This window comes from Callithrix jacchus, chromosome 1, assembly GCF_049354715.1.
Source record: "Callithrix jacchus isolate 240 chromosome 1, calJac240_pri, whole genome shotgun sequence".
Taxonomy (NCBI): domain Eukaryota; kingdom Metazoa; phylum Chordata; class Mammalia; order Primates; family Cebidae; genus Callithrix; species Callithrix jacchus.
Window position 1 is genome coordinate 209,807,450 of NC_133502.1, and position 26,449 is coordinate 209,833,898.

The window sequence follows — 26,449 nt, forward strand, 5'->3', positions numbered from 1 at the left end:
CACACACACACAACACATGCACACACAACACACAGCACAACACACATGCACACACACACCACACATACACACACAACACACATGCACACACACAACACACACAACACATGCACACACAACACACAGCACAACACACATGCACACATACAACACACACAACACACATGCACACACACAACACATGCGCATACACCACACACAACACACACAACACATGCACACACAACACACAGCACAAAACATATGCACAAACACACAACACACACATACACACATGCTCACACATACACACACAACATATACAACACACATGCACACATACACACACATAGTGACAGAGTCTTGACAGAAAGAAACCTCCTCCAGCTGCCCCAGGGCACTTCGAGGCGCACCTCAGTCCCACCCTGAGCAGAGGGCTTTGGTGTTTCCCACGCAGGGGCTGGCACAGGAGGGACCTGGTTGGCAAAGCTGCCCTTTGCTTGTGTGTCTGGGTTTCATAGCAGCCCTGACTCCACTCATTAGAAGCAAGAGATAAAAAATGTGCGGTCATTCTGGGCAAAGGGGCCAGCGTAAGGGAGGCCAGAGGGCCTGACCCTGGTGAAAGAACCCCACTGTTAGTCATGTCACAGGGCAGGTCCCAGGGAGACCTTCCCTGTCCTCCAGAACCCAACCTCCCCAGGGCCCAGGCCCCTGTTCCCTGGGCCTCAACTCACAGCTTTGCCCATGACCTGGGAGCCCTATGGGTCCTGGGGAGGGGACTGGACACAGCCCCATGACACTGCTGAGAGCTGGGCTGGGAACTGGCAGCTTGTGATCCTCTGGGTTGTAGGGGGTCGGGGCCCCATAGTGGTAGCAAAGCAGGGACCTCGGTACAGGGCAGCAAGGACTCCAGACCCCAGCGGGGCCTCCATTCTGGTCCCAGGGTGACCTGGGCTGTGTATCCCAGCACCTGCCCAGGGTCCCTCTGCTCTGGTCTGTCTCTCAATAGTCTGAACCCCTGCTGGGCACCTGCCTCCTCCCCGCTTACAGGGGACCAGGGTGAATCTCAGTCAATGCCTGCACCTGTGAAGGCGGCCATTCTCCCTGCACCCATCCCTGCTGCCCACAAGGGGAACCAGCTCCTTCCTGTCCCTGGGGACCTTTCCTGGGCTCTGGCGGAAACTCCAGGGGGATGTGGGGTCTTTCATCTTCACTCAGTGTTGCCGAGGCCAAAATGGGGGAGCAGCTGTCGGTCCGCAGAAAGGGGCACAGTCTGCTTTCTTCTTCCCTGCAGTTGGCCGAGGGATGGTGCACACTCTTACCCCCATCACTCTGAGGACTGCAGCACTGATATGAGCCTAGAGTCTTCCCGGGGTTCTGTGGATGCCTTTCACACTGTCCTGACCTGACCTCAAGAGGACCAGGAAGGGGCCAGCTGTCACTGGATTTTTGCTGTCCTGAGAGAGACAGGCTTCAGGGCACAGAGGAATGTGGGTGTGCAGGGTGGGGCACTGGCAGGTGGCACGGCAGTCCCAGGGAACTCACCCTGCTGTGCCACGTTGTGGCACTTATGAATGTTCCTGGGTCCAGGGACTGGAGGCAAGTAGTTCCCACTCACATCTGAGCCACCCTGGGCTGGCTCGTGGGAGGCAGAAGTCCAGGCAGCGGCTCCCCCTGTCCACCCTTGGCCAGGGAGGGTCCTGGCTTCCCTCTGTGCTGGTGGGGGCCCCACCCACCCTCTTGTCTCTCCTCTTTGGCGGCCCTGCCCACTCTACGGCTTGTACAATTTGCTACTGAGAGTTTAACTTTAGATAACATTTTTGCCCCAATTTGCTGTAAACATTTGGGTCTGAGGCCATCTTTGTCGTCAGACGAAATGGTTTACAGATGTAAAATCGTTGTGTGTAGTCTAACATTTCTGGTTTGTAGACCGTCAGTGATGGGCTCCCAGCGCTCCCGGCTGCCAGTGAGGCCAGTGAGTTTCTGTTGAGAATGAAGACTGGGCTCCCAGTTAGAGCAACTGGTCCCTCACACTGCTCCTTACACCCCTACCGTCCAGATCCCAGCCAAGCCCCCTCCACCCAGCACACCCCAGTGTCCCTGCATCCAGTTACTATCTCAGAGTGGACATCTTTGCAGAGACCTGGCTGGGGAGGGAGGTCACAGTAAAGACACAGCCTGGCTCCTGTGGGCCCCCTGTGGGCAGGACCCCTGCACACACACTCTGGGCCTTTCTCTCCCTCTTCCAGGCTTGTCCTTGGATGTCCTCCAGGTCACTCTTGCTCAGGACCAAGCAGACGGACTGGGGACGGACTGGGGACAGCAGATATAACTGAAGAAGGGGATTCTATAAGGACTCCCGTTGGGGAGCAGGTGTTGGGGTGGGGACTGAGGAGCAGGTAAGGACTGGCTGGGAGCTAGGATGGCAGCTGACAGCCCAGAGTTCCTGGATCCGGGCTGAGGCTGGGTCCCAGACCCCAGGACAGCCCTGCAGACCCCAGAATCAGAGACAGGAGTCAGAGACAGACAGGAGACGCTCCTGGGCAAGCCCAGCAAAGCCTGTCCTCTGTGTGTGGCTCTTCTGGGTGTTCCCACAGAAGGCTCAGTGAGGGCTGTCGTGGCCATTGGTGACCTGGGCACATTTGTTCTGGTGAGAGGCCATTGCTCTGGGCAGTAGAAGCCACCCAGGAAGGGTTGGAGGAGGGCAGGGGCTCTGCCTCCGAGGGTCCTACAGGGCACAGACCTTGCAAAGCAGGAATCCCACAACTCCTTGTGCCCCACTCCCACTGTAGCTCAGAGCTCTGTGCTAAGGACAGCCTCAGTCACACCCTTGGGGGATTCAGAGGCACTTTGTGGGGCTGAGTGACCAAACATTTGGGGCAGGCAGCAGAGCTGGCTGGATCAGTACAACACCCCCTCCAGGAAGGGCAGGTCTGTGGTGGGGATGTGGGCAGGGACCACAGCCGGTCTGTGTCTGGGAGCCCCAGTGCTGGTACAGGTACAGGCTCTGCCTAGGCGGGCTGTGGGAACCGCAGGGCACCACGCTGTGTGTGCCTCAAGTGTGAACTGGGATGGGTGGGCTCTGGTCAGACTCACACAATGCATCAAGATGAGCTCACACCAGACTCAAATGGGAGCTGACAACTCCCAGGGTACGTCCTCTTGACTCAAGGAGTCCAAAGTCTATGGACAAATAGGACTGGAAGGGTCCTGATGGCAGAGGGCAGGGTCTCCTCTGGTCTGTCCATGAGGAGTGATGCCCACCAAGCTGGCAGGGACACTGTGCTGAGGAGGGAGGATCTTCTTCTTCTGAGGTTTCCACCTCAGCAAGAGCCGGCCAGCCTGAGAGGACGAAGAGCTGTGCTCGGTCCAGGTGGCCAGGGCGAGACTGGCCCCAGGACGTGGACTGCACCGCATGAGACAGCTGGCCAGGGACAGGGAGCCTTAGAAGAGCCAGGACAGGGGAATCAGTGGGACAGAGGGCAGCCCCCAGGCCCACAGGGCCAGCACCCTCCAGGGGCAGCTGTGCTGGGTGCAGCAGGTGGACCTGGGAAAGGATGAAGCCAGGCCTGCTGCCAGGACTCAGGGGCTCACTTGGGGCAGAAGCACAGCTTCCCCACATTTCTGCAGGGCCTGGAGGTGAGAGAAAGGGCACAGGGTGACTCTTCTGATGGGGTTTGTGTCCCCGAATCACTGTTCTCTGGGAGGACCTGGGCAGGTCTAGGTAAATTTCAGAGCCTTTAGCATCTCCTCAAGAGGGGGCATGGGGATGAAAGCACTCCTTGCTCCAGTTTGCAATAATTAGATGGACTGACACAAACAAGAGCTTGGCGTGTTTGTCTCCTTACTTTTCCAGGGCCTGGGCTCAAGGCATAGGACACACTCTGCTCTCCGCACTGCGTGCCCTGCACAGCCCTGGATGCAGCAGGCGTGCCCTGTGCTGGCCACAGTGGGGATGTAGGGGTGGCTGCCCTGGAGCCTACTCTCTGGGGGTGCAGGGTCTTATTCAAGGCCTTTCTCCAGGGTGTGGACACCTGTCCTCCCACCTGTCCCCTGTGCTTCTGCTTTCCTGGTCCCTGCTCCCCAGAGTGGCTGAAGTGTGGCCAAGGCAGGCTTTCCCCATTGGCAGTCCACAGCGTCCACGTAGGGCTGTTGTCAGAGCAGGGAATCAAAACCAAACCTTGCGGGAAGACACAGCAGAGAACTTCCTTATTCTGTGACACTGATGTGGGTAGTGTGGGTGGCCTGAGTTCAGGAAGGGATGGGGCAGGTCACTCTGAAGCTACGTGAGCTCCTGCGTCCTAAGGGCAACCAGGGAAGGACCACAGGAGCACATGCTGTGACCATCGCAGGAGGAGGAGGACCCTGAACCATGAACAGATTAGGACATGGGGGCCAGTCCGGTGCTGAGATCCAGGTCCAGGTCCTGCAGCCTTTCAGAGCCTCTGCTCCCGAGCCGCCTCCTCCGGTTCCTTGACGGCCATTTGCCTTCTGTCCTCCAGGGGCTCCTTTTGGTTCCCTTGTGGACTGTCCCCTCCTCTTGACCCTCTCTGGACCTGGCTTCTGCTCTAGGCTCCCAGCTCTGGTCCCAGCCCTGGTCTCTAGTCTGATGCTCTCCATTGAGTCTCCTCCCCTTCCTGGGGCAGGTGTGTGGGGCGGGGGGAGGGGGGCAGCAAGTCCCAGGTAACAGCGTTGTGCCCAGGGAGCCAAGATGGTTGGAGAGAAGATTCTCCTCACTCGCCTTTGGATTAGCACCCACCATTTCCGGCAAATGCACCCCGTCTCCTACCTGGGCTCAGCTCTTTTCATGCACAATCCCACCCTATCTTACCTAATATTAGGAAGAGGGGATTGCTCCTGACACCGTTGTGCTATGAGGAAAAGCCGTTCTTTCCTTTTCCTGTGAACACACAGAGAGTAATGGTAGAGCCCAGATTCACACCCGGGTCCATGCAAACCCACAGCCAGCGCTGAGGCCAGCACTGAGGTTTCCCTGAGGCCAGGCTCAGGGTTATGTGGGCTGCACAGGGAGAGTCCTGCAAAGCCCCATAGGTGTTTCCAGCTCAAGAGTCCCGAAGCGCCCTACCTGGCCGGAGAAGTATGGATGTTTCTTGTCTGGGAACACACAGGACTGTTGTGGGATTCTTCATTGCCGTTTTCATGTATATAACTTAAATTTTAAAATTAAAGAAAAGAGGCCAGGCGCAGTGGCTCATGCCTGTAATCCCAGTACTTTGAGAGGCTGAGGCAGGTGGATTACCTGAGGTCAGGAGTTTGAGACCAGCCTGGCCAACGTGGTAAAACCCCATCTCTACTAAAAATACAAAAATTCGCTGGGCATGGAGGCAGGCACCTGTAATTCTAGCTACTTGGCAGGCTGAGGCAGGAGAATTGCTGGAACCTGGGAGGCAGAGGTTGCACTGAGCCAAGATCACGCCATTGCACCCCAGCCTGGGCGACAGGAGTGAAACTCCATCTTAACAAAATAAAACAAAATAAATAAACAAAACAGCCAAAATCAGGGCAGTTAGCATATCTATCACCTCACACGTTTATTATTTATCTGTGGTAAGAATATTCAAAACTCTCTTCCAGCTATTTTGAAATACACCTTATTGTTAACTATAGTCTCCAATGGAACACCTGCACTGTTTCCTCCTAATTTTAACTTTGTATACGTTGAAGGTCTCTCCTAGCCCACTTCTCCAGCCCTCCCCAGACTCTGCTAAGCACTGTTTACTCTCTTCCTTTATGAAATCAAGGAATTTAGCTCCCACCTGTGAGTGGGAACATGTGGTCTTTGCCTTTCTGTGCCTGGTTTATTTCATTTAACATCCTGTCCTCCAGTTCCATCGATGTTGCTACAAATGGCAGAATGTTGCTACTTTTTATGGCTGAATAATATTCCACTGTGTATATATACCAGTTTTTCTTTTTCTTCTTTTTTTGAATCAGAGTCTCACTGTCACCAGGCTGGAGTACAATGGCATGATCTTGGCTCACTGCAACCTCCGCCTCCAGGGCTCAAGCGATTTTCCTGCCTCAGCCTCCTGAGTAGCTGGGACTACAGGCACGCCCCACCATGCCTGGCTGTTTTTTTTTTTTTTTTAATTTTTGATAGAGACGGTTAGGGTTTCACCATGTTGGCCAGGATGGTCTCGATCTCTTGACTTTGTGATCCGCCCGCCTCGGCCTCCCAAAGTGCTGGAATTACAGGCATGTGCCACCACGTCTGGCTAATTTTGTATTTTTAGTAGAGACAGGGTTTTGCCATGTTGGTCAGGCTGGTCTCGAGCCCCTGACCTCAGGTGATCCACCCGCCTCGGCCTCCCAAAGTGCTGGGATTACAGGTGTGAGTCACCGCGCCCGGCCTGTGCCACAGTTTATCCATTCCCCTCTGATGGACATTGAGGTCGATTCTGTGTCTTGGGTCTTGTGAAGAATGCTGCAGTAAACACGAAAGTGCAGATACCCCTTGGATGCGCTCATTTCCTTCCTCTGGGGTATAAATCCAGCCGTGAGATCGCGGGATCGGATGGTATACCTACTTTTGGTTTTTCAAGGGACCTCCATGCTGTTTTCCATAGTCGTGTTACTGGGAGAGGGCAGGGTCCTCCGTTCTTGTTTTCTTGGAAGAAAGAACGCAGCCGAGAGGCACAAGGGCCAAGTAGCATTTTACTGGAGGAAGATAAAGCACGTTTGGAGAAGGAGCAGCTGGCGTGGATGGAAGGCGGCGGCAGTCGCAGCCCCGAGGTTTATTCAGACACAGCACACTCTGGAAGGCAGGCGGAGCTGCTTATGTTGAACTGTCCTCGAATCCCGTAACGGCTCCCACTCGGTCACCATGGATGACGGATGACGTAGCTGTGGGATTTGGCTTCGTGGTACTATGTTGAGGATTTTCCTGTCTGTTCATCAGGGGACTGGCCTGTAGTTTTCTTTTTTCATCGTTGACTTGTCTGGTTTTGGTATCAGAGTAATGCTGGCCTTACGAGTTTGAAAATGTTCTCCCCTCTTCAATTATTTGGAAAAGTTTGAATAGAAGTGGTATTAGTTCGTTAAATGTGTGGTCGAATTCGGCAGTAAGGCGATCAGGTCCTGAGCTTTTTTTGCTGGGAGACTTTAAATTACTGCCACAGCCTCCTTACTCAGGTTTTCCGTTTCTTCATGGCACAATCGGAATAGATTCTGTGTGTCCAGGAATTTATTCCTTTCTTCTGGGTTTTCCAGGTGTTTGACATTTGGTTGTTCATGATATCATCATAGTTTCTAACAATCCCTTTTTTTTTTTTTAATTGAGAAGGAATTTCACTCTGTTGCCAGGCTGGAGTGCGGTGGTGGTGCGATCTCAGCTCACTGCAACCTCCACCTCCTGGGTTCAAGTGATTCTCCTGCTTCAGCTTTCCAAGTAGCTGGGTTTACAGGCGTGCACCAGCATGCCTGCTAATTTTTTATTTTTATTTTTAGTAGATATGGGGTTCCACTGTGTTGGCCAGGCTGGTCTCAAACTCCTGACCTCAGTGATCCACCTGCCTCAGCCTCCCAAAGTGCTGGGATTACAAGAGTCAGCCACTGAGCCTGGCCTGTTTTTTTTTTTGTTTTGTTTTGTTTTTTGAAATGGAGTCTCTCTCTGTCGTCCAGACTGGAGTGCAGTGGTGCGATCTTGGCTCACTGCAACCTCTGCCTTCCGGGTTCAAGTGATTCTCTTGCCGCAGCCTCCCAAGTAGCTGGGACCACAGGCATGTGCCACCACTGTTACGGTTAGATAGGAGGAACAAGGGCAGGTGTTCTGTCAGAGACTGTAGTTTACAATACTGTATATTTCAAAATAGCTAGAAGAGAGTTTTGAATGTTCTTACCACAAATCAATAATAAATGTGTGAGGTGACAGAGACGCTCACTGCCCTGATTTGGTGGCTGTTTTTGTTTTGTTTTGTTTTGTGTTTTGAGATGGAGTTTTACTCTTGTTGCCTAGGCTAGAGTGCAATGGTGCTATCTTGGCTCAGTGCAACCTCCGCCTCCTGAGTTCTAGTAATTCTCATGCCTCAGCCTCCCGAGTAGCTGGGATTACAGGTGTGTGCCACCATGCCCAGCTAATTTTTGGGTTTTTAGTAAAGATGGACAGACACTTAGGTTTCACCATGTTGGCCAGGCTGGTCTTGAACTCCTGACCTCAGGTGATCCACTCACCTTGGCCTCCCAAAGTGTTGGGATAACAGGTATGACCCACCAAGCCTAGCCTCTAATAATTCTTTGTACTTCTGTGGTATCAGGTGTAATTTCTCCTTTTTGCCTCTAATTTTATTTATTTGAGTGTTTTTCTCTTCTTAGTTTAACTAAAGAGTTTTCAATTTTGTTTATCTTTTCAAAAAACCAACTTTTTGTTTTGTTGGTCTTTTGATTTTTTTTTTTTTTGAGACAGAGTGTCTCTCTGTCTCCCAGGCTGGAGTGCAATGGCGTGATACTGGCTCACTGCAATCTCCTCCTCCCAGATTCAAGCAATTCTCCTGCCTCAGTCTCCCAACTAGCTGGGATTATAGGTATGTGCCACCATGCCCCGGCTAATTTTTGTATTTTTAGTAGAGATGGAGTTTCACCATATTGGCCAGGCTGGTCTCGAACTCCGACCTCAGGTGATCTGCCTGCCTCTGCCTCCCAACGTGCTGGGATTACAGGTGTGAGCCACTGCGCCTGGCCGGTGTTATCTTCTGTTCAATTTGTTTGCAAGCTCCTGAGTGAACGCTTTGTACCTCTAAGAGAACTTTACGGGATTTCATGTCCTTAGTAGATTTAGGAAAAACATTTGATTTTTGTCAACTTTTTTTTTTTGAGACGGAGTTCTACTGTTGTTGCCCAGGCTGGAGTGCAGTGGTGCAGTCTTGGCTCACTGGAACGTCCGCCTGCCAGGTTCAAGCCATTCTCCTGCCTCAGCCTCCCGAGTGGCTGGGATTACAGGCACCTGCCTTGACGCCCAGCTGATTTTTGTATTTTTAGTAGAGACCGGGTTTTCACCATGTTGGCCAGGCTGGTCTTGAACTCCTGACCTCAGGTGATCCGCCTGCCTCGGCCTCCCAAAGTGCTGGGATTACAGGTGTGAGCCACCGCACCCAGCCTTGTCAACTTCTTTACCTAGGGCTTGCCCTCAGCATTTTTTCCTCTTCCCCTTACAGGCCTGGTTGGTTTACACAACATTGGACAGATCTGCTGGCTGAACTCCTTAATTCAGGTGTTTGTAATGAACCGGGACTTCACCAGGATGCTGAAGAGGTAAGACTCCTCTGCAGGCTGGTAAGCCTGTGTATTAATTCATTTTTAACATGTTTCCTTATTCACAGTGACTTGGACTTTTTGAGATCTCTCAAAAGAAGGCAGAGGAAAGATCTGTTTCTGCATATTCTGGACTACACATTATTTCTAAAACTTCTTAGGTTGGTCTGGGGTGGGGCCCGGGTATTGGCACTTTTTAAAAGCACTCCTTGGGTGATTTTAAAGTGCAGCCAGGATTGATGGCCACTGACTTGGTTAAGAGAGAGAGTTGGAACTAGACCAATGTCGGGAAGGAGTCAGTGGGCAGGACACCCCTCCCTTCCCCCAACACTCACACAATGCGCGATCTCTCTCTCTCTCTCTCTCTCTCTCTCTCTCTCTCTCTCTCTCTCTCTCTCTCTCTCTCTCTCTCTCTCTCCCTCCCCCTCCTTTCCTGCCCCCTGCTCTCTCCTTTGTCCCATCCAGGTAGTGCCTGTAAGTAAATGAATCATTGCCAAACCACACGGACAGTGCTTCATGCTGCCCCTTCTTCCCAGGACCTACCCCAGCATGTGCCTCTGCAGCTGGGAGAGCTTTAGGTTGAACGTTTTGCTTCTTGCCTGAGATGTGGAGCCAGGACCTTGGGCAGGGTGCAGAGGGGCCGAGGCAGCAGTTGTGCTGATCCCCCTCTCCAGAGGGTCCCCTGTACAGCAGAGCCACTCACGTGGTGCTTTTCAACCTTGGTCACACATTGAAATAGTCTGGGGAACTGAAACATTCTGGTAACCGGGCCCCACCCCCCAGAATTCTGGTATAATTTGTATGGGAGTGGCCTGGATCGGGAGATTTAAAATTTTTCCCAAGTGATTGCAGCGTGCACCTAGCTTCAAGAGCTACGCGTAAGGTTTCTGGCCATTCTTGTGTGGCAGGATCACGGTGCCCAGGGAAGCTGACGAGCAGAGGAGAAGTGTCCCTTTCCAGCTGCTTCTGCTGTTGGAGAAGATGCAGGACAGCCGGCAGAAAGCAGTGCGGCCCCTGGAGCTGGCCTACTGCCTGCAAAAGTACAACGTGCCCCGTAAGACACCCTCGCTGATCCGAAGGGGGTGGGAAGCTTAGGGACAGAGAGGAACTGACGCCAGGGAAGCAACAAGAAGCAAGTGAGGCAGCCTGGACCTCACGGATGAGACATTTGTGTAAGAGGCACACATTTTTGGAGGTGCAGAGTTGATATCACTTATGGACATTTTATTTTCATATCACCCTTTTTCTGCTTCTCAGTGGAGTAAGCGAAGGCATCTCCTCCAAGCTTATTCAGCCATAGTTAAGGAATGGCAGGAAAACAGAATAAAGGAGTAAAAGACAGAATGTTCTGCAAAATAATTCATAAATAGGTGTTTTTTTAGATGCTGTATTGAGATGTGCATCACATACTGTAAAATCCATCCATTTAAAAACCTACAATTCAGAGGTTTGTAGTGTATTCACAGAGATGTGCCTCCGTCATCATGATCTGTGTTCATGACATTTTCCTCACTCCCAAAAGGAATCCCACACTTAGGGCTTTCCCTTGGGTGTAACACAGTGCTTTTCTCTCGCTGCTTCCAGAAGTCTTTAACTTTTGAAACTGATTATGATGTGGCTTGGTGTGGGCTGCTTGAGATCAGTCTTATGGTGTCCTTTGGGCTTCCTGGATGTGGATTTCTATTTCCTTCCCTGGGTTGGGAAGTTTTCAGTCATTACAGTTATGTGTTGCTTAGCAATGGAGATATGTTCTGAAAAAGGCATCAGTAGGTGATTTTGTCATTGTGTGAACATCGTGGAGCGGACTTCAGTAACCTAGATGGGGCAGCGTACTAAACGCCTCGGCTGTGTGCCGTGGCCACTGAGCTTCTGTGTTCTGCCATTGACCGAAATGTTAATCTCCACCCATGACTGTTACTTCCTTTGGATAAGCTTTCTGTCTCTTCTCACTCTCCTCCTTCTGGCACTCTGATAATGCCTGTTTTAGTCTGCTCAATGTCCCATAAGTCTCTTGAAGATCTCTCCACTCTTTTTCATTCATTTTTATTTTTGATTCTCTGAATGATTTCCAGCGGCCCGTCTTCCAGTTTGCTAATCCTTTCTTCTGCTTGATTTAGTCTGTTGAGCTTCTTTAGTGGACTCGCATTTCAGTGATTGTATTCTCCAGCTCTATTATTTCTGTTTGGTACTTCGAACTTTTTTCTGTCTCTGCTGAAATTCTTACTTTATTCAGGCTTTGCTCTTCTAGACCTGCTGTGCGTCTTCATGGTCATTATTTTGAATAGTCTATAAGGTAAGTCCCTTATCTTCATTTTACCGGGGCATTTTCCAGAGATTTATCTTGTTCTTTTGCTAGGAACGTATTTCTCTGTTTCTTCATTGTTCTTGATTCTGCTATTTCTGCACATTAGATAAGAAAAATACCTCTCCCAGTCTTGTCCCACGGACCTTGTAGAGAAGACGAACTTACCAAGTAGCCTGCTAGAGACTCGGAGCACCTCTGGACCCTTCGTCTTGTCTAAACTGCCATCTGTGTTCTCAGCGGCCCTCAGGAGATTAGAACGTGTCACGTCCTGACAGTGCCCCGGACAGGGGAGACAGAAGCCAGCCCGTTGAGATGCAGCTGGAGACACTGGGGGTAGTACATGTGTGTTTCAGTTTATTCTATCCCCGGAAAAGCTGGGAGCCTGAGTTTATCCCCCGCTGGCTCTGTGATAAGCCGGACGGAGGATCTGTGGCAAGTGCCTGCGCTCCCGTTGAAGCTGCACACTCCTTTGATGCATTGCTTGGCTCTGTCACCCCGGGAGCCTAGCAAATGCTGCCTCCTGTCCGCTTAGAGACGGACAGGTTAGTTGGAAGCTTGGTGCTATCTGTGGAGCAAACCAGTGGGAGCAGCTGTGGCAGTGCTCACCTACCGGTTCAGGGTCTCCGAGGAGTCGTGGTTTCCTGCTCTGTCAGCTCCCAGATGCATGGAGACCCCAGGGCAGCAGCTGGACGTGTGCAGACAGATGCCTTCTGGGAAGAAGGTGGGAGCCGGGCATTTCTGCCTGTTTGCGCTGCACTGGGGGTTAGCACTGGAAGTGCGTGCATGCCCATCTCAAAACTGTTCTTCGCTCTCTGCGCACTTGTGGGACTCACAAATACAGAGCCTCGTCAGCTCCCAAAGCTGACTGAGGAGCTAGTCCTTCGTTTGAGAGGGGTAAATGTTGTATACTCAATGTGTGAAGTTAGAGACCTGATTTTATCCTGGAGCAGGGGGTGGGAGAAGGCATGGGCCTTGCCCACGTGCCTGTCCAGGCACCTGGAAATCTATCGTTTACCTGCCTCATTGGCTCCAGGTGCCGGCTAGTTATTAATAGAAGCCCATCCGTCACCTCGGGCAGCAGCTAGGAGAACCTGCAGACATACCCTTGCAGGGAGAAACTGGGAGCCTGGCATTTCTGCCTGTTTGCTGGAAGTGCTCATGTGCCCATTTAAAACTCTCTTTGCCCTCTGTGGTTGCAGAGGGTTCATGACCGCTGACCCATGTCCACTCCCAGAGCTGGGTGACGTAGCAGCCAAGCCCTTGAGTGGGAACTGCAAGAGCCCGGCTATGTGTGGTCCAAACCCTTCACTCTTCAGGAGGAAGGCGGGAGTAGGGATTCCTCCCTCATAGTCAGGTACTGTGTGGAGGGTGCGGCTCGCGGTGGGAGCACGTCTCAGCGGGTCCAGCCCCCGCAATGTGGATGTTTTCTCCATTGCCCCATGTGCGGGACTCTCGGCTAGTTTCTGGGTTTCTTTCAGAACGAGTTGATCTGTGTGTAGGTGGGAGTTTTTCCGAGTGTCCACAGGAGAAGAGAGCACCAGGAGCCCCCTTTCCTGCCATCTCGCTTATGTCACCCTCTGCGATTGTTTTTGTTGAATTTGATTCACTGGTATTTTCTTGAGGAATTTTGCATTTATGTTTATGAGAGATACTGGTGTCTAGGTTTTTTTTTCCTTATCTGTCTGGTCTTGGTATTAGGATAATGCTGACCTCCGAGAAGGTGTTAGGAAGAGTTCTCTCTGCTTCTGTCTTCTGGAAGAGATTGCAGGGAATTGGTATAAGTTTTCCCATAAACGTTTGTTAGAGCCCATCATTCACTAGGGGACCCATCTGCATATAAATGAGCACTCCCAGAGATCGATCCAAGATGGCCGACCACTAACAGCTCAGGATTGTAGCTCCCAGTGAAAGCTCAGAGAACAAGACGACGCCACATCATTAGACGAATTTTCATCACTCACCGATCAGCCGATTCCCAGTGGAGGAGCCCCACGGGTCGCCAGTGCGACTCTTGTGGCTGCCGCAGCGGTTTTGCCGGCGTCTCGGCGCAGCAGCTCTTCATGTAGAGCCAACGGGACTGCTTCCCCTACTGACCGGAGTTTGGAGCTCCAGGAAGTCAGAGCCGCTTGTTGCGGACTCAAGAGGGAAGCCAGACCAGAGATTCCCGGGCAGAAGAGCACCATCAGTCTTATCGCTGCTATTTAGGCTGCCACAGTGTGTTGCTTGGATCCCAGCACTGGGAATCAATAAGTCGGACGTCGATTCAGAAAACTAATTAGAAAGGCGGTTCATCTACAATGAAGGGAAAAAAAACAGCCTAAGAAGGCCGAGTATACTCAGAATCAGAACCCATCAGCAACGGAACAAGCCCTGATGGAAAAGGACTCATCAGCAACCGAACAAGCCCTGATGGAAGAGGACTCATCAGTAACGGAACAAGCCCTGATGGAAAAGGACTGTGTTCCATTATCTGAAGTAGGCTTTAAAAGGTGGATGATAAGAAACTTCTGGGAGTTAAAGGAACTTGTTCTAACCCAATGTAAAGAAACTAAGAACTTGGAAAAAAGGTTCGATGAAATGTTGAAAAGAATAGACAATATAGAGAGGAATACAAATGAACTTATGGAGTTGAAAAATACAACACGAGAACTTAGTGAAATATGTACAAGCTTAAACAGCCGAATGGATCAAGCAGAAGAAAGGGTATCAGAGGTCGAAGACCAACTTAATGAAACAAAACGACAAGACAGGAATAGAGAAAAAAGGATAAAAAGGAATGAGCAAAGTCTCCAAGCAATATGGGACTATGTGAAAAGACCTAATATACGCTTGATTGGTGTACCTGAATGTGACGGAGAGAATGAAGTCAAGCTGGAAAATACTCTCCAGGACATTATCCAGGAAAATTTTCCTAATTTAGCAAAGCAGGACACTATTCAACCCCAGGCAATACAGAGAACACCACAAAGATATTCCTCAAGCAGACCAACCCCAAGGCACATAATCATTAGATTCACCAAGATCGAAACGAAGGAGAAAATATTAAGGGCAGCCAGAGAGAAAGATCAAGTCACCCATAAAGGTAAGCCTATTAGGCTTACAGCAGATCTCTCAACGGAAACCCTACAAGCTAGAAGAGAGTGGGGGCCAATATTCAATATACTTAATCAACAGAACTTTCAGCCCAGAATTTCATATCCTGCCAATTTAAGCTTTACATTTGAAGGAAAAATAAAATCTTTTAGGAACAAGCAAGTACTCAGAGATTTTATTACCACCAGGCCTGCTTTACAAGAACTTCTAAAAGAAGCATTATACACAGAAAGGAACAACCAGTATGACCCTTTCTAAAAATACACCAAAAAGTAAAGAGCATTAACATAAAGAAGAATTTTTATCAACGAAAGGACAAAATAGCCAGTTAATAACAAATGGCAGCAACCCTAAATTTAAATCGACCAAATCTCCCAATCAAAAGATACAGACAAAATCTAACGGTATATCCAAAGATATACATAGACTCAAAATAAAGGGTTGGAAAAAAAAAAAAACAAAAACGTACCAACCAAATGGAGAGCAAAAATAAATAAGAAGCAGGAGTTGCAATTTTCACATTTGACAAAATAGATTTCAAAGCTACAAGGATACAAGGGTAAAAGGAATAATGTAATAATAAGAGATCTTAACACCCAGATACATAAGACCCATAATGAGATTTAGATTCAACGAGACAACAAATTGATAACGATACCCGGGACTGGAACTAAGATCCAGAACAAATAAACTCAATAGAGCTCTCCATTTTAAACACACAAAATATACATTATCCACAAAATCTAACGATATATCTGAAGATATACAAAGACTCAAAACAAGGGGATGGAAAAAAACTCACCAACCAAATGGAGAGCAAAAATAAATAAATAAAAAGCAGGAGTTGCAATTCTCACACTTAATAAAATAGATCTCAAAGCTACAAGCATGCAAGGGTAAAAGGATTAATGTAACAATAAGAGATCTTAACACCCAGATACATAAGACACATAATGAGATTTAGATTCAACAAGACAACAAATTGATAACGATATCCAGGACTTGAACTCAGAGCCAGAACAAATAAACATAATAGAGGTCTCCATTTTAAACACATAAAATATGCATTAACCACTATAAACACTCAAAATATTGATCGGCCATTATTGAAACCCATTTTAGGAATGAAGTAATATTCCTTTTTCCCTCTTTTTCTTTTTTTCCCCTTTTTTCTCTTTTTCTCTCTAAAAAAAAAAAAAAATGAGCACTCCCAGTTTCTAAGACAGTTTGTTTTTCTTATTGTTACTGTCTTTTCACTTCTCCTCTTCCCTCCCCACCCTCCCAATCCCCGTGTTTCCTGTTCGCCCTTTAGAAATATAAATATCTCGCCTTTTACCTCCCCCTCACCAGACATTCCCTGCAGGGCAAAAGAAAGAATCTGTAAACCTGGGGATGGGTTGATTGAGGTGTGATTGAGAACAGGGCACCTTCTTCCAGCTGATCTTTCCTGAGACTTGGCAGATTTGCAGCCCAAAGCATACCCACCAGGCAACTCTCCCTGCCAGGGGTGGCCTCGAAACCCCTCCAGGGGTTTGCCTTTCACCCACTAGGAAGACATGGAGAAAGCATGCTCACTCGACCTCTTTTATAATTTACAATTTCAGCTGCCAGGTACATGGTAATTGCCATTGCTCACTCCCCCCACCCCCACAACACACCTTATGAAAATGCCCCTTTCTCCTACAAAGGAGAAATGGCACATGACAAAGGCAGGATGCATCGTGCTCCTTCCCCAAGCTGGCTTCAGAAATAAATGCATGTGTTTGTATAAAACCTTTTGTGTTCCACTTTTGTGTCAGAGTTAGTTGAACTCTACATGCAGAGAGCAGCTAACCAACTTTTCGGCTGCACGGGCACTACGTTCAGTTTTCCCTCCACGCTCAGTCTAGATAGCCTCAATCAACCTATCTCCAAGTTCATGGATTCTTTCTCTCACCAGCTCTAATCCGCTATTGATGTCCTCTAGTAAATTTTTCATTTTGGTTATCGTACTCCTCAACTCAAGAATTTCTGCCTGGCTGGGCGTGGTGGCTCAAGCCTATAATCCCAGCACTTGGGGAGGCCGAGGCGGGTGGATCATGAGGTCAAGAGATCAAGACCATCCTGGTCAACATGGTGAAATCCATACTCTATTAAAAATAGAAAAAATTAGCTGGGCATGGTGGCGCGTGCCTGTAATCCCAGCTACTCGGGAGGCTGAGACAGGAGAATTGCCTGAACCCAGGAGACGGAGGTTGCGGTGAGCGCCATTGCACTCCAGCCTGGGTAACGAGTGAAACTCCCTCTCAAAAAAAAAAAAAAAAAAAAAAAAAGAATTTCTGCCTGGTTCTTTTTTTACAGCTCTTTCCTTATTGATAGTCTTTATTTGGTGAGACAGCATTTTCGTACTTTCTTCTACTTCTTTTGACATGGTTTTCTGGACGCATTGTAACAGCTGAAGTCTCTGTTTAGTAAGGCCGGCATGTGGGGCTTCTCCTGAAAAGTTCTCCTGACTGCTGTTTTCCTGTGTGGCCCTACACTTCTGCTTTCCCTGTATGTCTTGTCTCTTCTGTTGGAACAGGAACATTATAGGGAAGTAAGGTGGCAACACGACGCCAGAGACCCCACACAGGGTTTGCTGCTGCTGTTCTTGTTCTTGTTGTGGATCATCGTTCAGTGACAACTTCCCTGCACTAACTCTGTTGCATCTAGATTCCTGTAGCGTGTAGCCACTGACTGCTACATTTTGTTACTTTCGTGGTCAGATAATAAGTGGTCAGAAATTTCCTTAAATGCCTGAACCAGTGAGTCCTCCAGTATTTGCGAAGCGGCTCTGTGTGTCTGTTAGGGCACACTTTCAAAGCGCAGACAGTTTATGATTGTGTTTTCGCCTTCATTGCTTCCTTGCACATGGCCTTGCGGTCACCCAGAGGGGAAAGATGGGAGCCCTCTCGGGTCTTACCTGGGCATGTGCATGGGCTCCTAGATCCCCAGGAATATATCAGTGCTGTTCAAAGTCCCCTGTGAACAGCCATTCCCCAGGCTGAGTGCAGTGGTGTAATCACAGCTCACTGTAGCCTCAACAACCTGGGCTCAAGTGATCCTCCTGCCTCAGCCTCCCAAGTAGCTCTGACTACAGGCATGCACCAGCACACTCAACTAATTTTTTAAATTTGTTATAAAGACAGTCTTGCTATGTTGCCCAGGCTGGTCTCAAACTCCTGAGTTCAAGCTATCCTCCCGCCTTCGCCTCCCAAAGTGTTGGGATTATAGGCGTGAGCCACTATACCTGGCACTGGTGCTTGTTTTAAGAGGTTCTCAAAAATCAATACCAAACTTATTGTATGTTTATTGATCACTTCATATGTAGTGCCAGTTTACCCTTTCGGTGGGGTGGGGGGCGAGGAAGAGACAAAGAGGTGAGTGTTTATGTGTGTCTAGGTACCAGGGCATCAGAAGCGACTCTGAAGACCTCACTAATGGGCTGTTCCTTTTTTCTGTGGCCAGTGTTTGTCCAACATGATGCTGCCCAGCTCTACCTCAAAATCTGGAACCTGATAAAGGACCAGATCGCTGATGTGGACTTGGTAAGAACCTAGGACCAGAGCGCCTGGAAGCTTCAGACGCTGCTCATTTAACTCATTCAGCTATTGTCCCTGTCGTGTGTAGAGGGAAAGAGTTAATCCACATACAATGCCTATCACAGTTTCATAATATTGGTACTGGGATTATTTTTCACCTTTGTGAGTGGGACAAAGAGCATTAGTGGCTACCGTTTCTGCAGCTTCTGTCTCTTGGCTCCAACTTCTGGCAGTTGGCCTGGCCTGGCTTATGGTGTTGTTTCTGTCTCACCCCTCTGCTCCCTCTTCCAGGCGGGGAGGCTGCAGGCCCTGTATATGATCCGGATGAAGGACTCTTTGATTTGCCTTGACTGTGCCGTGGAGAGAAGCAGAAACAGCAGCATGCTGACCCTCCCACTTTCTCTTTTCGATGTGAACTCAAGGCCCCTGAAGACGTTGGTAAGGGGATTCTCTCCGTATTTGCTGCTCCCGTATGTGTTAATCCATCATCTGTTGTCACAACTCAATGTCTGAGAGTAGGTAATGTATTTCTTACACTTCTGGAGGCTGGGAAGTCAAGGTTGAGGGGCTGCACCTGGTGATGGCCTGCTTGCTGGTGGGGACTGAGTCCGGAGGCGAGGCGATGCGGGGTATCACCTGACGAGGGGGCCAGGCATGCTAATGTGCCAGCTCAAGTCTCTCTTCCTCTTCCTATGAAGCCACCTGTCCCACTCCCAGGATAACCCATTAATCCATGGGTGGATTAATTCATTCGTGAGGGCTGTGCCCTCATGACCCAATGACCTCCCTCTTTTTTTCTGGAGACGGAGTCTTCCTCTGTCACCTGGGCTGGAGTGCAGTGGCGTGATCTCGGCTCATTGCAGTCTCCACCTCCCGGGTTCAAGCAATTCTCCTGCCTCAGTCTCCTAAGTAGCTGGGATTACAGGTGCCTGCCACCACACCTGGCTAATTTTTGTATTTTTAATAGGGGCGGGTTTCACCACGTTGGCCACACTGGTCTGAAACTCCTGACTTAAGTGATCTGCCTGCCTCGGCCTCCCAAAGTGCCGGGATTACCGGTGTGAGCCACTGTGCCCTCCCCAGTCATCTCTCAAAGGCCCCACCTGTCCATACAGCCACACCGGGGATTCAGTTTCAAGCTGGCTTTTGGGGAGGACAAACACGGAAGCCGTATCAGCACACAGCACAGCTGCCGGTTCCCCCTTGCCTCTTGGGTCTAGCACTGGCCTCTGAGGAGTTGCTTATTTCATGTTCATGGCTCTGCCAATTTCTCCTTTGTTTTGGCAAAAATCTTTTTTCCTCCTACCTCCTCTTCCCTCATACTGCTCACCCAGCAGGAGCCCCCCCACCGTTTCATTCCTCCAGTCAGTAGGTGACCTTTGAGATCCTGCCAAGTGGACCACCCCAGGCCAGGCATTAAGAGGGATATGAAGGGAATCAGAAGAAAAGCTGAAACCCTCAGCTGCAAAGTATGGGGAGGCTGTCCCTGATACAAGTGGGGGTCTGTGTCGCTGCCCAAAAATCTCGTGTTCAGTGGTAATCCTCAATGTTGGCAGTAGGGCCTGATGGGAGGAGATGGTTTGGCACCATCCCCCATGGTACTATCTTTGTGACAGTGAGTTCTTATGAGATCTTGAGTTCTCTCAAGAGCTCACACTTGTTTAAAACTGTGCAGCCAGGCTGGGTGCAGTGGCTCATACCTGTAATCCCAGCACTTTGGGAAGCTGAGGCAGGCGGGTCACCTGAGGTCAGGAGTTTGAGACATTGCACCCCAGCTCCCCACTTGATGTCTTGCACCTGCCCCTCCCAGGTAAGATGCCTGCTCCTGCTTGGTGCTCTGCCATGATTGGGACTTCCTGCGGCCTCCCCGGAAGCAGATGCCACCATTTGTCAGCCTGCAGAGCCATGAGCCAATCAAGCCTTTTTTCTTGATTACCCAGAAATTACCCAGTCTCAGCTATTTCCTCACAGCGGTGTGAGAACAGATGAATACAGTACTCGAGGTGGGAAATGCTAACGCTGCCTTTTCCCTGTTCTCTTTGGTGGGGCAGGAGGATGCCCTGCACTACTTCTTCCAGCCCAGGGAGTTATCGAGCAAAAGCACATGCTTCTGTGACAACTGTGGGAAGAAGACTCGTGGGAAACAGGTACTGATTCCCTAAATCAGACTCAGCTGTCCCTTGGTGCACACAGGGGATTGGTTCTAGGACCCTTGTGTTTACCAAAATCTGCACATACTCAAGTCCCGCAGTCAGCCCCGCGGAATCCACGTATAGGAAAAGTCGGTCCCTCATCTATGCGGTTGTGCATCTGGAGTGTTGTATTTTTGATGAGCGTTTGGTTGCAGATGTGGAACTTGTGCTTATGGGGGAGGGCAGACTGTACTTATTTAAAACAATTTGTGTATTCAGTGGACCCACACAGTCCAACCTTATGCTCTTCAGGGGTCAACCGTCCTTCACTAGTCTGGATTTCCTGATAGAATTGTCAGAGTCCCCAAGGGGACCTCGTGATGGGTGAGAAAAGGAATCTGGGTCTGGCTAGTATCTGGGATCCCGGCGTTCTGATTTCTAGAGCCGTGGATGTGGCTTCTCAGGTCACATCACTGAGAGGGACCGGAGGAGAAGGCCTGAGAGCAGCCGGCAGGGCATTTCCCTCGGGGTGAGACAAGCTCCCTGGAGCAGACGCCGTGGCTTCCTGGGTCTTAGCGCCTCTGCAGAGCCCTGTGCCCTTGTGCCTCTTGTGGGGACCCTGTGATGGTAGAATAGCCATGTTTCGCTTTATTCTCAGAGGAGCTCAGCAGATTCAGTGAACGGTAGCCTTGAACTCTGCGATGTCACCCTGCGTCTTCTTTTGTGGGATGAATGCGCCACTGGTCCTGACATTTCTTTCACGCCCATTCCAAGTGGACTTTATATACAGAGTGATTTTTCTTTTTCAGGTCTTGAAGCTGACCCATTTGCCCCAGACCCTGACAATCCACCTCATGCGATTCTCCATCAGGAATTCACAGATGAGAAAGATCTGCCACTCCCTGTACTTCCCCCAGATCCTGGATTTCAGCCAGGTGCTTCCGATGGCGCGAGAGATCTGTGATGCTGAGGAGCAGGTGAGATGCTTCTGACTCTGTGCCGTCCTGCCTCTCCCCAGATGCTGCATTTTTCCTGTTTTCCCTTCCCTCACCCCCAGTCTGCTAGAAGCCACCCATTCCTCAGAGACTGCCTGGCCTCAAAAAGACTTTCTTCTTTCTAAATATTGGATTTGTGTTCATATGCCTCACAGCACCGAGGGACGGAATCCAGAATTCAGTAGGTTTCTTTGGAAATAACGTGGAATACATGGAAATGCACAGGCAAACATGTCACTGTGGGTGCTTCGTACCAAGCAAACTTTCCTCCTCAAATGGCCTGTGCCCACCTTGAGGATAATCATAAAGTAGCCAGTTGACTGGGCCACATTTAAACAGAGTAAAGTTTAATTCACTTGTCCGGAGACAATAACTGATTGAGAGATTCTGAGAAGAAAAAAAGACACAAGGCCAGGCGATGTGGCTCATGCCTGTAATCCCAGCACCTGGAAAGGCTGAGGCAGGGTGATCACTTGAGCCCAGGCGTTCGAGACCTGCCTGGGCAACATAGTGAGACCCCCATCTCTAAAAAGAAAAACAAAAATTAGCTGGCCGGCAATCCCAGGACTTTGGGAGGCTGAGGGAGGTGGATCATGAGGTCAGGAGTTCAACTCTGTCTCTACTAAAAAATATAAAAATTAGCTGGGCATGGTGGCTCATGCCTGTAATCCCAGCTACTTGGGAGGCTGAGGTAAGAGAATTGCTTGAACCGGGACCTGGGAGGCAGAGGTTGCAGTGAGCCAAGATCACGCCACTGCACTCCAGCCTGGGCTACAGAGTGAGACTCCATCTAAAAAAAAAGAATTAGCTGGGTGTGGTAGCATACACCTGTAGTTCCAGCTACTTGGGAGGCTGAGGTAAGAGAATTGCTTGAACCGGGACCTGGGAGGCAGAGGTTGCAGTGAGCCAAGATCATGCCACTGCACTCCAGCCTGGGCTACAGAGTGAGACTCCATCTAAAAAAAAAGAATTAGCTGGGTGTGGTAGCACACACCTGTAGTTCCAGCTACTTGGGAGGCTGAGGTAAGAGAATTGCTTGAACCGGGACCTGGGAGGCAGAGGTTGCAGTGAGCCAAGATCACGCCACTGCACTCCAGCCTGGGCTACAGAGTGAGACTCCATCTAAAAAAAAAGAATTAGCTGGGTGTGGTAGCACACACCTGTAGTTCCAGCTACTTGGGAGGCTGAGGTGGGAGGATCACCTGAGCCCAGGAGTTTGAGGCTGCAGTGAGCGATGCTCTATCACTGAGCTCCAGCCTGGGCGGCAGCACTAGATCCAGTCTCTAAAAACAAAACAAAACAAGAAAAACTAAAGAGAAAAGCTACAAATATCTTTTCTCCGTAGTTGAAATGCTACGCAGCAAACTTCGTATTCCCATACGTGCGGGTCTGTTTTCGGAGGGTCTCTTCTGTTTCTTTGGTCCGTTTGGCTCTCTATGCTCTGGAGCCGTGGCATTTAGACAATGAAGGCCTGATGGAGCTCCTACTAGAACGTAGTTTCCTTACCTACGTAGGCCATAGACATTTCACGGGATTCTCTTTTTCTTTCATTCTAGCGCTTTCTATTTCTACCTGCACATTCTGCCTGATGAAGTATATTTAAAACTGTTTTTCTCTTCAAAAAGACTTTTTTTGGGGTGCAGTGGGTCATGCCTGTAACCCCAGCTCTTAGGGAGGCCACGAGGATTGCTTGAGTCCAGTAGTTTGAGCCCAGCTGGGCAACAAAACGAGACTCCGTCTTTGCAACAACAAAAGCTTCACTATGGAACGTGCGAATATATTCCAGGGTGTCTAGTGAGGAGTTAGACAGCGAGTCCTCAGCTGCAGCCGTTACAAAACTCACGGCGGGTCCTGCTCTCACTATCAACCACCCTCTTGTCTCATCCAACCCTGTGCTGGATTTTTTTGATGCAAATCCCAGACGCCATCCTGCTTTATTCGTAAACACTTCATTACGGATCCCTAAAGAATAAGCACTAAAGACACAACCAGCTCCATCTGGTAATCCCTTGATGGCATCAAATATCTGGTCAACGTGCAGATGTCCCGACTGTCCTAGAATCGATGTGGTTTGTTTGAATCTAGATCCAAACAGAGCCTACACTTGCATTTGGTTAAGTTCCTTTCTTTTCTTGATTAAGTTCCCTTTAGGTTTCTGTGGCTTTTCTTTTCCTTGCAGTTGATTTGGTTGAAGACGTCTTAAATATGCTAGAACTGGCTGGCTGGGGTCATTCAGTGTGTTAATCTAACCCTTTTATTTCTTGTAAGCTAATACTCAGGTACAGATATCACCAGCGTTTTATAAAGTCCCGCACAAGGTCCGCAAATGGAAATAGGGGATAACTGGAGCCTGCACTGTGGGTGACTCAGCTTTGCGTGTGACGCCCTTGCCCTCTGTCTCCCCTCCCTCTACAAAGAGTCTTTTGGCTACGGTGGCTCAGGTTACAGACACTCCTGGGCTTGTGGAGAAACAGAACTGTGTTCTGATGACCCCCACCCCTCCCAGGGGGAGGTTCTAATCTTGCCTGGCTTTGGGGGCTCTCCATGACCTCCTGGCTTCCATCTCCCATGTGCTCTGCTCTGCCAAGCTGCTGAGCCTTTGCAGTTCAGGATCCACACTCAGGAAAGCCCCTCCTGGAAGGTGCCCGCCGGCCGTGGGGCGGGACTGTTGTCTAGTATTCTGAAGTCCCATAGTCGGGCCCAGGGTGGGCAGGTATAAATGTGTGAGGCAGTTGTGTTTGTGGTGGCGGGTGAAGTGTCTCGTGCCTGTGTCTTTCCAGCCTGGAGGGCAGTATGAGCTCTTCGCTGTGGTTGCGCACGTGGGAAGGGCGGACGCCGGTCATTACTGCACATACATCCGGAACGCTGTGGACGGAAGATGGCTCTGCTTCAATGACTCCAATATTTGCTTGGTGAGAAACATCATCCACAGTCGCCTCCTGCCCGGGATTGGCCACCTGTTATTGAGATCAGAGGTTGGCAGCCTTCCCCTGTAAAGGGCTGGAGAGAAAGTTCTTCAGGCTTCGTGGTCTGTACAGTGTCTGCTACAGCCACTGAACTCTGCCCCGTGGAGCAAAAGCAGCCACAGACAGTACCTGGGCGAATGAGCGTGGCTGGGGCCAGTTAAATTTATTTCCAAAAATGGGCTTGGAGGCTGGGTGTGGGCTCACACCGTTAATTCCAGTAGTTTGGGAGGCCGAGGCGGGAGGATCACTTTCAGCCAGGAGTTCAAGACCAGCCTGGGCAACAAAGCAAGAACCAGCTCTACAAAAAAAATGGAAAGTTACAGCTAGGCATGGTGGTGCACACCTGGAGTCCCGGCTACTCAGGAAGCTAAAGCCGAAGCGGGAGGATCACTTGAGCCCAGGAGTACGAGGCTGCGGTGAGCTGTTACTGTGCCAGTGCTCTCCAGCCTGGTGACAGGGCGAGAACCGGTCTCATCGAAAAACAAACAATGCACATTCTCACTTACAAGTGGGAGCTAAACACTGGCTACTCATTGACTTAAAGATGGCAGCAAGAGACACTGGGAACTGCTGGACGGGGGAGGGACGGGGTGAAAAACTAACTGTGGTGTCCTGTGCTCACACACCCGTGACAAACCCGTACATGTGCCCGCTGAATCTGACATGAAAGTTGAAAGTTTATTTAAAAAGCCCGACGGGGTTGGATTTGGCTTGTGCGCCTGGAGCTTGTTAGCCTCTGCTTTAGATATTAACTAACAGAAACTTAGTGCTAATCTTCCCAGGCCGTCCATTTTGTTCTTCTCCGAGGTGATGTAGAGAAAGGCTTGATCCAGCTGCCTGGATGTTTGCTGACACTTGTCCTGCCATGGGTTAATGAAGCATCCTTTTCTGGTGGAGGCTTCATGCTGCTGTGCTGATGTGTCTTCTCGTCTCTCTAGGCAGGAGACTGCATATCTTCTGCTTTACATGAAGACGGAATGCTAATGACTATGCCCAGAACCTTCAGAGATGGACGCACTATCATTTTCCACTTCCGTCCTGGATCTATGGAGTCTTCTAAGAGATTTCACAATGAGGACAAGCATCGTTTTCCAACTATATAGTTGAGCCTTATTTATAATCAGGGATATTATCAAAATATTTAACACTGAAACCCTGCAGGACCTGATCAGTCAGGATGGACACTTTCACCAGTGGACCTGGCCACGTGGCTGCTGGGTCTTGGGTGCTCCCGGCTGTGGTCAGCCCTTTAGGAGCCTGTGGGAGGTCCAGGTGCTCCACAGAGGACAGCAGTGGCGGTGGGGTCATCTGGATGCTAAGGGTCGGTGGCAGTGGGTATTTCAGTATTTCACAACTGCTGTGCCCAGACTTGTGTGTACTGGCTGAATATCAGTGCTGTTTGTAATTTCTCAGTTTTAGAACCAATATTAATCCATATAAATCAAGTGTTTTGTAACTGTTATTCTTTTATTCAACAAATATTTATTGACAGTCTGTTCTCCATTAGATAGCGTGATAGCACAGTAATGAATCAAGTTCTTTTCCACAAAAGGAGTTTGCAGTTTAATGGGGGATAGCAGGCCTGGTGCTATAGGAATTCAAAGGACAGGGAAGTCACTTCTGTTGTGGGGCCCTGGGAGGAGCCTCCAGGCTGGAAAGGCTTAGGGTGGAGACACCGACAGGGACAGCGTAAGGAGTGGACTGGCTGCAAAAGGCCTTGCTCAGCATTCGGAAACCATCCACACATCCAACTTTTTTCCACCAGGGGTGAGGAAGGCTGGGGGTGGGAAGGCAGGTGGAGCTCAGAACGTGGAGGGTATCCAGCAAGGCTGGGAAGCTTGCCCCTGATCTGGTGGGTGGCGAGGAAGCCCTGAAGGGACGTGAGAAGGAGAGGAGCGTTCAGTTGTGTTCTGCTGACATCGATCTGCTGGAGCTGGGGTTAGAGACAAACGTGGTGGGAATGGAAAGCCATCACAGTCACTAGCGCCATTTTGGGGGAAGAGTGGACGTGACTGGTGAGAGAACAGGGGCCCAGGGAAGAGTCTGGCCCCAACCTGGGAGGTGAGCCCCCTGGGTGTGAGCACCCCCACTTTACAGAAGACGTGATGGAGACATTCAGATGTTTAACTCCTGTTCAAGATTCCACACTTGG

At 49.8% G+C, this 26,449-nt stretch overlaps 1 protein-coding gene across 4 annotated transcripts; it reads left to right on the top strand.

Annotated features, from left to right (window-relative positions):
- Positions 1–5,941: 5,941 nt before the first annotated feature.
- LOC118147216 (putative ubiquitin carboxyl-terminal hydrolase 41) lies at positions 5,942–25,742 on the top strand. 4 transcript variants are annotated; one of them, XM_078340939.1, is made up of 8 exons: positions 5,942–6,863; positions 8,422–8,519; positions 9,150–9,246; positions 18,496–18,642; positions 20,256–20,351; positions 21,146–21,313; positions 24,112–24,243; positions 25,236–25,742. In XM_078340939.1, the coding sequence occupies exons 1-8, from the start codon at positions 6,828–6,830 to the stop codon at positions 25,398–25,400; spliced, it is 939 nt and encodes a 312-aa protein (XP_078197065.1). In that variant the 5' UTR covers positions 5,942–6,827; the 3' UTR covers positions 25,401–25,742. The 4 variants fall into 4 exon arrangements, with proteins under 4 accessions (XP_078197065.1, XP_035127700.3, XP_054097525.2 ...); XM_035271809.3 differs by lacking the exons at positions 5,942–6,863; positions 8,422–8,519; positions 9,150–9,246 and adding exons at positions 10,067–10,300; positions 18,131–18,210; XM_054241550.2 differs by lacking the exons at positions 5,942–6,863; positions 8,422–8,519; positions 9,150–9,246 and adding an exon at positions 16,985–18,210.
- The last annotated feature ends 707 nt before the right edge of the window (positions 25,743–26,449 follow it).